The 11,170-nt window shown below is 40.9% G+C and overlaps 1 protein-coding gene across 1 annotated transcript; it reads left to right on the top strand.

Annotated features, from left to right (window-relative positions):
• The first annotated feature begins 4,867 nt into the window (after nucleotides 1–4,867).
• LOC116780821 (interferon alpha-2-like) lies at nucleotides 4,868–8,259 on the top strand. The gene is made up of 2 exons (XM_032676170.1): nucleotides 4,868–6,348; nucleotides 7,879–8,259. Exon 1 carries the CDS (start codon nucleotides 5,652–5,654, stop codon nucleotides 6,345–6,347), a length of 696 nt encoding a protein of 231 aa, XP_032532061.1. The 5' UTR covers nucleotides 4,868–5,651; the 3' UTR covers nucleotide 6,348; nucleotides 7,879–8,259.
• Nucleotides 8,260–11,170: the final 2,911 nt, after the last annotated feature.

The raw sequence follows: 11,170 nt of genomic DNA, 5'->3' as shown, positions 1-11,170 counted from the left end.
TGCCATTGGCCTTCTTAGCCACCTGGGCACATTGCTGGGTCATATTCAGCTGCTGTTGATCAGCACCCCCAGGTCCTGTTCCTCCCAGAAGCTTTCCAGGCACTCTTCCCAAAGAGGAAGGACAGAACCTAGCACTTGGCCTTCTTGGACCCCACTAGCCTTGGCCCATGGATACAGGCTGTCCACATCCCTCTGCATGGCCTTCCTGCCCTCCAGCAAACCAACACTCACATCCAACTTGGTGTCACCCGCAAACTGACTGCAGGGGCACTTAATCCCCCCCATCCAGATCGCTGATAATATAAACATGTGATATAAATATTCAGAATATAAATAATGGAAATATATCGATTTAGTTGCGGTGTAACGGAGCTAAGCAGTCGCTCTCCGAGACAAGCGCTCAAGACCAGTCCGTACCGCGGCGAAGCCAGAGATCGCGGGGCTATTCCCGAGGCGGGGACAGCGGCCGGTGCCGGCGGGAGGCGCTGGCGAGCCCCGCGCGCGGGAGCAGGAGCCGCCCGGTCTGAGGGAGGCCGGCGGAACAGAGCGGGGAAGGGCCGCAGCTCCCCCTGCTCCATTCCCAGCCAGGCTGAAGAGGCAGGCCAAATATCCTCTAAGCAGCTGGGAGGAGTCTCCCAATCTCTGGGCCTTGTTCTCGTGGGTACTTCAACTTGCCAGATGTCTGCTTGGAAATACAGCAGACAGGGAACAGTGCAGGAGATATCCAGACTGTATGGAAGATAACTTTGTGACACAGTGGATGAGGGAGCCAACCAGGGAAGGTGCCCTGCTGGACCTGCTGTTTGTGAACGGAGAAGGGTTAGTGGGAGATGTGGTGGTCAGAGGCCATTCTGGGCACAGAGACAAATAAATGAATAGTTTTCCTTTTCAGAGCACTAAGGGGGAGGGGACCAGCAGAACTGCTGCCTGGACTTCCAGAGGCCAGACTTTGGCCTATTTAGGAGGCTGGTTGCCAGAGTTCCTTGGAGGGCAGTCCTCGTGGGCAAAGGAGTCCAGGAAGGCTGGACATTCTTCAAGAAGGAAACCTTAAAGGTGCAGGAGCAATCTGCCCACATGTGCTGAAAGATGAGCTGGCTGGGAAGAAGACTGGCCTGGCTGAACAGAGCTTTGGTTGGAACTCAGGAGAAAAAGGAGAGTTTATGACCTTTGGAAGAAAGGACAAGCTTAGGAGGACTACAAGGATTTTGTGAGGTTAGGCAGGTAGAAAATTAGAAGGACCAAAGCCCAGCTAGAACTTGATTTGGCTTCTAAAGTTAAAGACAATGAAAAATGTTTCTACAAATATATCAGCAACAAAAGGAGGGCTAAGGACAATCTCCATCCTTTATTAGATGCACATGGAAACATAGTGACAACAGATGAGGAAAAGGCCGAGGCATTGAATGCCTTTTTTGCCTTTACTAACAAGACCAGTTGTCCTCAGGGTACCCAGCCCCCTGAGCTGGAAGACAGGGATTAGAAGTAGATGTATCAATATCTTTATCAATGACAAAGACCGTGAAATCGTGTGCAACCTCAGCAAGTTTGCAGATGAAGCTGAGTAGTGCACTTGACACCACAAAAGGACAGGATGCCATCCAGAGGGATGTGGACAAACCCAAGAAGTGGGCCAATAAGAACCTCGCGTAGTTCAACAAGTTCAAGTGCAAGGTGCTGCGCATGAACCAGGGCAATCCCAGTCATGAGTACAGACTGAACTGAACTCATTTAGAGCAGCTCTGCAGAGAAGGCCTTGGGGGTTCTTAAGGATGAAAGGTTGAACATGAGCCGACTGTGCACTAGCAGCCCAGAAAGCCAACCACATCCTAGGCTACATCAGAAGAAAGGGGGCCAGCAGGTTGAGTGAGGTGATTCTGCCCCTCCACACTGCTCTCGTGAGACCCCAGCTGGAGTGCTGCATCCATCTCTGGGGGCCCCAGCAGTGGAAGGACATGGACCTGTTGGATCAAATCCAGAGGAGGGCCACAAAGATGATCAGAGGGCTAGTGCACCTCTCCTATAAGACAGGCTAAGAGAATTGGGATTGTTCAGTCTGAAGAAGAGTAGGCTTTAGGGTGACCTAATTGCAGCTTTCCAGTACCTGAAGGGAGTCTACAAGAAAGCTGGAGAGGGACTTTTGACAAGGGCATGTAGTGGTAGGACAAGGAAGCATGGCTTCAAGCTGAAGTAGAATAGATTTAGATTAGATATTAGAAAGAAATTATTTACTGTGAGGGTCGTGAGGCACTGCAAGAGGTTGCCCATACAATTTATGGATGCTCCATCCTTGGAACTGTTCAAGACCAGACTGGATGAAGCTCTAAGCAACTCAGTCTAGTGGAAGAAGGTGTCCCTGCCCATGGAAGGGGGGTTGGAACTATAGGATCACAGAATCATTTAGGTTGGAAAAGACCTCTAAGATCATTAAGTCCAACCACTGACTGATCACCTTGTCTATTAGACCAAGTGCCAAACAGGTGTTTACCATGAAGTTTTACATGCAGTTTTTCCTTGAACAGCTCCAGGGATGGTGAGTCCACCACTTCCCTGAACAGTCAATTCCAATGCTTAACAACCCTTTCTGGGAAGAAATTCTTCCTGATGTCCATCCAAACCTTTTCTGGTACAGCTTAGGACTATGTCCTCTTGTCCTGTCACTAGTTGCCTGGGAGAAGAGACTGACCCTCACCTGGCTACAACCTCCTTTTAGGTGGTTGTAGAGAGTGATAAGGTCAACCGTGAGCCTCCTTTTCTCCAGGCTAAACACCCCCAGCTCCTTCAGCTGCTCCTCACAGGACTCAGAAGATGCCTTCCAACCCAAACCATTCTATTATTCTATAAGGGGGAAGACTGGCAAGTTATAGCTGCGATGAAAACCGTAGTGGAGAAAAATTATTTTCTTTTAGCATAGGCAGTGCCAAGCTAGCAGGGGAGGAAGCTGTCTTGTGTAGTGATAAGCCAAACCTATGGCTTGAATTCCTTTGTTGCACATGGACTTCTTAAAACCAGCATGTTTGGAATGAATGGAGAAAAGAAACTGGTATCTAGAATAGATGAAATGGTTTAATGTGGGGTAGTTATGAGGTCAAAGCACACTATTTTGCAGGAATGTTCCTTCCCAGTGCTCCATTTGCCAACATATGAACTTAGACTTTCCATTTGCCTTGGTGCCTGAGATAAAAGGTGGAAGCAAATATTCATGGAATTCCTCTATTGCATTATAAAACATATACAGAAAATACAATGAAAAATTGCATTAGAGAAGTAATTTACAACATTTTAAAGGTGTTAGACAGATATAAAATTGTGCATTTGTTTAGCTTTAGTATTTTGTAATGGATACATATATAGCTAGATGATCTTTTAAGGTCATATCTTTTTTGCATGACATCAAAGACATGATAACCTTTGTAGAATAACGATCTGCTGCATCTACTTGGAAATACAGCTGTGCTTTGCCAACTTTTTTCCTCATTTCATTCTAGGTTAGAGTGGTTGGTCTGTGCTTCACCCACAGGAAGGGAAATAAACAACAATCTGCAGCTTCATATCACTCATTTACTTCTTCCAGTCATTACTTTTAATGAACTATTTGTTTCTAAATGAAGCAATAAGGGTAATTAGTGCAATAATCAAGAAACTAGCTGACTGGGGATGAACAATTAATTGTTCTTTTGAAAAAAACAACCAACAAAACAAAAAACCCAAAAACAAAACCCCAAAACCAAACCCTAGTGGACTAAGTCAAGTGTAACTTTTGTGAGGAGGCAAGGACAGCTGATCTGTTAACACAAGAGAATAAAACACTTGGACCTAGTGACACCCAGAATGGCATCTCCAGCTCATCACTGAGAGGACAAAACTTTTTTGCAAGAGGAAAGAAAGAACTTGTGTGTCTGGGAAATACAATGAGTATGGAGGAGTTTACCTGTTTAAATCAGTAGAAGGATTAAACTCATATAATTATTACAAATTTGAAAAAATACTTGTGTATAATTTATGAAAATACCTGTAACATTATGTAATAATTTTCTCAAAGTACATACATTTTGTATTGATTTCATGATAACTTTGATGTGTTTAACTTTGATATTTTTTGAAAAGTGATACATGTTCATGGCCATATTGCATCTAACATAATAATGCACTTCAGGCCATTTTTCCAAAGAAATAAGCGTTCCCACTAAATGAAAAGATTTGGTTCCATGTTACACAATTTGTATCCACTCTGATTGCTGTTACTTGTTTTAGTTAATACTGTCATAGGTGATAGGGGATACATTTTTCCTCACATTGGCGATACATCCAGTCCAAGGTTGCTTAAGCAACATCAGGGCATCCAAAAAGTTTGCTTATGAGAATAACTGTGCTCAGCTTAACTTGTGAGTTTTTAAAGCCTCCCAAATACCTATGAACATAAAGGGGGCCGTAAAATAGTATCATCAATTTGCTCAGAGTGACTACCAAAATGGGAATCAAGCCAACCATATAGCAATGGGTGCAACAACAGGAAAAAAATACTTTAGGAATGAGGCCTACAGCCATGAGATATGCCATGGGATATCTGGTGAAGGGATTTCCAAGAGATATGCTGCATCCAGCTCCTCTGATCTCTGAGAACCGGCTGGAGAGCTGGGGGGTTTATTTTCTTACTCTCAATTCAAGAAATACAGAGCCAAGTCTCAGACTGAAACACCAGTTTTTCTGACCTCTTCATCCAGACACTGTCACCTACAGAGCATTGCTTTTACCTTTGCATATATATTCACAGGAGGCAGGGGAGGCAGCAAAACAGCAGTTTAAGAATAGCTTGCATCAAAATATAATCAAAAACAGGAGCCAGATTTCCCAAGGTACTGTGTTAGTTCTAACCTCCTCTATTATATGGCTAGGGAAAGCAAATGGCTAAATTTTATTGTGTTTTTTGTCTTCTCTATTAATTCTCTTCCCATTTAATGTCATAATTCAGACCTGTACTCAACTGGGGTTGATATTAACTACTGTTCAGTTACTCATATGGGAGGAAAAAGAATATGGTATCTAAGTATCTAACTTGTTCCCCTGTGAGTATTTGTATTTGCATGGCACTTGCAGTCTCTAAGTGAGACCAAGGCCTCATTTAATTAGCAGCGTGCATGTATTAAAAACCACAAAGGTATATTAACACACATTTTTATACACATACACACACACATACACGCACACATTTTAATGATATGACATCTGTCCTTTGAGTCTAAACGGTCAAGAGAAACAAAGGTGAGGAGAAAGAAAATATTTTCCCTGAAAGAAAACAGGTAGAGAAAGCTTAACTGAATCTTGGAAGTATAAATTATGGTAAGGAGACAGGATGGCAGTAGCATTCAGCAGGTCCCTATCCCATCATCGTGAGTGTTTCTTTATTGCAACATGTTCTACAACTGATAGAATATTAAGAAAAAAAATATTTCTGAAACTCTTTATTTCAAATTCTTATACTTCGTATAGAATTTTTGAAGGGGAGAGAATAATCTGACATAAATATAACATTCTAATATCCAGCTGAAATAAAAAGGAAAGTGGCAAAAAAAAAAAGACTGTGAAGTCATAAAGCAGAAAATGAAAGTGTTCTCAAAAGCATACACAAGGGGGAAAACCTTAAAAACCAAAAAATGATGAACGAAAACTTGTTCTACAGAATAATTAAATTTCAAGATTTTGAAGAAACAGGAGCCTACGAATGCCTTCAAAGTATCCTAGCCTGTCTCAGAATTTATACACAGGAAAGGAGGAATATTGGAGCCTGCTTTATCATGAATGCTTTTGGCTTGATACAAATTGGCCTCATACTGTTGTGCACCACCATCACCTGCAATCATCAGTGCAACCATCTCCTATTACAGCAAAGAAAAGTGATTGAAAACAGCCTGCAACTTTTGGACAAAATGGGCAAAAACTTTCCTCAACGATGTCTAAGAGAGAAAATGTCCTTCAGATTTCCTAAGCAGGTTCTACAGCCCAGACAGAAAGAGACTGTCAGAGTTGCTATTGAAGAGATCTTCCAACATATATTCTATATCTTTAGCAAAAATGTAACTCTAGCTGCTTGGGATGGGACAGCTTTGGATCAGTTCCAAAACGGACTTTATCAGCAAATTGAGCAATTGGAGGCATGTGTAATCAAAAAGCACACCCACTACTGTTGGAGTAAAGAAGTAAGCAGGCTGAAACTGAAAAAATATTTCCAAAAAATAGATTGTTTTCTTAAAGACAAACAACACAACCTGTGCTCCTGGGAGATCAGCCGTGCAGAAATGAGGAGATGTCTCCAACTGATTGATAAAGTGACAAGGAAACTTAACAACTAAGGTACAAAGATTTTAACCTCACATAAATTATAGTATTTATAAAGAAATATTATGTATAATATTTATTATTGGCTCTATGATCTATCTTGTGGCATTGCTTCTAGTTCATTCTGACTGTATTTAAATAATTATGCTCCTGAATTTTATTTTTGCAAATGCAATGCATTATTCAATGTAAGTAACTTTTTTCTACTCTAAATTAATCTATACGACTTTTCAGTTAGATTACACATCCATTGTAAGGAATTGTAACTTTATGACAGATAGTGAAATCTTATGGTGTTTTCTGCTGAGAAAAAGTGCTGCTACTTTCCATTTCTATTTCACTCACGTATAGAGAATCATATATTTGTGGATTAACTACTCATTTCTTACCTTTCAGGAATTGCTAGATTTTACTGATTGAAACTGCACCAAAAATAAAGTATTATATTGATTATTTAAGTGGTCCTGACTTAGGCTGAGAACATGCATTTTTCTTTCGAAGTTTGTATCCTCTTTTCCAACAATGTATTTTTTTTTTACAAATTTTTGAGTAATTCTAACATTTGCTTTGTTTGAAGATGTAAAGTAATTCGAGAAGGGCTTGCTTACATAGGATATTTTTTGCAGTAGTTATGGCTTCAGTAGTAACTTTTCACTTGGACAGTGTTACTTGTAATTAAAATATATTTGCCTCATCTAACTATTCGGGGACAAGGTTTTTATTCCTTCCTGCAATGTTTCAAATTCACTTAAACTTCTTTGAAAAGGTATTTGAAATAACTTTTCTACAAAGAAGTATCCAAAAGCCACACGTACCGGTGGCACATCCTACTTGCTCATGGACATAGTCATCCTGGCTACTGCAATCTCAAACATCACCATCCAGTTCTGTGCTTTATTGCTGCATGACGTCTACCTCTTCCCCTTTGCTCACAAATTGAACACAGAAATGTATAGCCCTCGGTATTTCAATTAATTCCCACTCCAAACCACGCAGCTTTCAGTAATAACTGCATTATAATCAAAATCTTTAGAATAGCTTGCAATAAACTGGGCGTGGATTTTACCCTTGGGAAATTGTCCCTGAGTAACTCCATTTCAAACGGTGTCTTTTCCCTGCTCACTTGTTATATGTTAGTAATGGAGGAAACAGAGCTATATCCAGGATCTTTTACCCAATGAATATTGCTAAAAATTTGGTGAAAGCCCCAACAGCTTTTTTTTTTAAAAAAACTATTGCCTCTGGCCACCCCAATGTACAGTTGGCACAGGCTCCTGGATCTGGCATAAAGAAGCAGAAGAGAGAGCACATCTGCTCCCAAGAGATGGTGATATTAGTCCTGGAGGGCCAAAATTGCTAGAGGTTGGTTTAAGGATCTTGTAAGGAACCACTTTAAAGCTTTTCCTGATCTCCAGCCATTCAGAAAAGTATCATTCAAAGGGGTGATAATAAAAAGATACATCTAAACAAAAAGGACTAATATGAACAATGGCAATGGCCACTAAGTCTTGGGTACCATACTTATGACACAGGTCTCTTTTGCAGGGTGTACATGCTTTCCTGGCTACCACTCATCAGTGCAAGCTAAAGAAGCAATAGGAGAGATGGGTATCAGCTATGAAGCTCAAACACTGGAAAGAAAAACAGCTAGCAACTTCACCACTCTCCAGAACAACATAAAAGACCAAAGAAACAGACTGAAATACTGGAGTAATTTTTCATTCTGGTGACACCCTGTCACAAACATTACAACAAAATGTGTATTTCTTGGGCTTTGTAACTAACGGCACTTGAAATGGCCGCCACCATGGGACTGTTTCAAATCTTATTTCTGTTGCTTGTTTTTTGTACTTCTTCAAACCTGTACAATAAAAGGACATTCAGCCTACTTACCCTTCTGGTTCTGACATCCTTAGGTGACTTCTGCAATGCAAACTGTTATTGAAATGGCCTGATTTTTACAGAAACTTGGATGTAGCATGAAGTATTTTTCAGCTGCTCTCTCATGAGGGATTCTAGTTTTTATTGCCTAACTTGTCTGCAGTGAGAATATGTTAATTCATGGCCCACTAATTGTTTAGAAACTCATACCATTATACTTTTTTTTAATTCATAAAGGTCCTTAAAAATCTCATTGCCAAATAAAAACCTGTTTTGACATATTTCAGTCAACATGGTACTTTGCAGTGCAGAAAAAACAGAATGGGCAGTAGAGGACAAAGTGAAATTACAGACAAATATAAGAGCTGTAGGTTAATGTACATGTGTTTTGGCAAGACTGTTTCAGTTCTTTATGAGCATGCTGCTTATCAGTAAAGTGCTATTGCGTTCATAGAAGGGAATTGAAAGAAAAATGAACTATTCTTAAGAAGATCTCAGAGACGGTGATGAGAGCTCAGAAAACAGCATTTGATTTCAATTACTTTTTGGCCAGCTGTGAGGTAACAGAAATTATTTGTACTGAGACCATGTTTAGAAGACACATTTAAAGTTGGGGACCCTGCAACAGACATAGTTACTCAACAAATAAAAAGGAAAAACAGCAAGCCAAAATGTCTTTGTTTTATTCTTACTTTTTAAAGAAAGGTAAGGAAAGAAGAAAGTTGGAGAGTCAGGAGGTCCTCTCTCTTCACCATGCCATCTTAACATTTTGGAGAAATCTGTATTTCACCACCATTGTGTTATCGGGTCAGCTGTATATTACGTCCCTGGCTAATTGGAACCCTCTGGTATTTCTTCCAGTTATTATTTTTCTAGAAGTTAAACAAATGAGGCAAAATACAGTTTTTAAACATACATTATTTTCAAAAGGAAATTAATAAAATAGTGAATGCAAAGTCTCAAAAATTTAGCATAGATGAAAAAAAATCCTTCCAAGATGGGGCTGCTTATGGGCCAGAAAGCTTCATAAACTTTTCCATAAAACTCACACACCAGTGCTGTGCAGTACGATCCCAGTCACAATTCTGGCAGTTCTCATGGCTTGTCCACAGCACCCTGCTTATCTGTGCTGTGCTGAGCTGTGTTGCACTTTTGGGGAAACGCTACTAAAAGTGATAAGGTTTCATCTATACAGAGTCAGTTTTCTGGAGTGGATTTATGGAACTGGGGTCAAAAGCCTTGTCTTCCAAATGAAACTTCAGAATAGCTACAGTAGAACTGAAGAATGCTTATTTCAGACCTTATTTTGGAAAAAAATTATTCACAAGGCACAGTCAACTACAGCTTCATCCACGGGTTTGGCTCGTTCCACCAGGTCTGGCTTCATAAAAAAACCCCACATCAAAACTAAACAAACGGGGAAAAAAAGACTGTGGAAATAAGTCTCCAAATAATCACACAGAATTAGCCCCATTTCTAGGAAGGACAGCTATGAACTCCTTCAGAGCAGGCCAAGGGAAGTTGCAGGAGTGGCTGTGGTGAAGCAGCCAGACCAGCAGTGGGGTTGAGGGGTGTGGGCTGGAGAGGGGATCAAGAACTGCCCATGGGAAGTGCTCACGGCCTGCTGCATCCTGCCACCCCTCACCCCTTACAATCCAGTCTGTCTCCTGGTTCGGGGAAGATCAAGAAATGAGGGTGACAAATATAGAGAATAAATCGTAAATGAAGGTGTTAGTTTTGACTGGCAGAATAAATTTACTTTGCTTAGAAATTTAACGCAAAGCAAAAAAAGGTGAACAAAGCAAGTAAGATTGAAATTGATATTTTCCAATAAGGTGACTGTGCTTTTTAATATCCAAAAATCTTCCTACTAATCCTCATATAGGCAGGGATGAGTCATTTGTATCAATGTTTCCCACACTTCTGCTGACACCATGAAATCCTTAGTAAGGTGCAAGGGATTTCTCAGTGCTAAGAGTTTCTAGAGGAACAAACTCTGACAGAGAACACAAGGAAAATCTTTCTTCTCAGCATTGCATCCATGCCAGTGCCACAGCCCAGCCTGCAAACTGGAAGGCAGCTACAGTGCTTCTGTGGGGCCACCCTGCTGCAGCCACAGACTGCCAATCCCACCTCGCTTCCAAACACCATTCAGGCCCTTCATTACTTGTGTCCTGGATGAATTCCTTTTCTCTATATACAACTTTAAAAGTGAAATTTCCAGCTCATGTGAACTGGCAACCCTCCAGTTTAATTCCAGTGGCACTGAGGAAGAAGCAATGGTAAATGATGAGCAGATGAGCAGAGGGAAATTCATGTCCTGTCTCAGTTTTCTACACAGTGTAGAGTTTTCTACACTGCAAGGTTGGTTCATTTTCTAAAACCAACCTTGCTGAGCCCAAGTCATTACAATTAGGATCCTAAAACCGCATTACCTTCAGCAGTAAGAAATTGTGTTCTAAGCAAATAATATGATCTGCTTTTGAGTGTGTGAAAGTAAACACAGTTAATGCTCCCTTCTAAAAAATAACTGTTAAAGCATGACAATGCATTTGCAAAGTCAAAATACCCATTAAGTGTCGCATAGGGTCTTTATATAATAAAGAAATGTGGTCTGCTCTCTGATGAGATGGTGATCAAAGAGGCTTTATTCAAACCCAGCGCCCTTTTTATCCCTTAAAACCATGTGACCTTGTGACCAATGGGATTATCTATTTCAGCGCATGTCCCCTGGGCTTCCCTGCCCTGGGTGCTTCCCCTGCACCCCTGGACATGCCTCCTACAATTAAGGAGATTAAATACTGAGATTTCAAATATCATATCTGCTCCCTGCACACCAGTTACCACTGCATCTATTCACTGTAACTCTTACTGTTGACAGTATTCCTCAAGTTTCTTATCTTGGTACGCCAGAACCTACACAACTTCCTCTGGACTTAGCTGGAGTAGTGTGTTC

The sequence above is a fragment of the Chiroxiphia lanceolata genome, chromosome Z, assembly GCF_009829145.1.
Source record: "Chiroxiphia lanceolata isolate bChiLan1 chromosome Z, bChiLan1.pri, whole genome shotgun sequence".
Taxonomy (NCBI): domain Eukaryota; kingdom Metazoa; phylum Chordata; class Aves; order Passeriformes; family Pipridae; genus Chiroxiphia; species Chiroxiphia lanceolata.
This window is presented reverse-complemented; position numbering and strand designations above follow the sequence as displayed.

Excerpts from the sequence above, each read along its gene's own strand:
- LOC116780821 (XM_032676170.1), top strand. The coding sequence starts at position 5,652 with ATGATGAACGAAAACTTGTTCTACAGAATAATTAAATTTCAAGATTTT.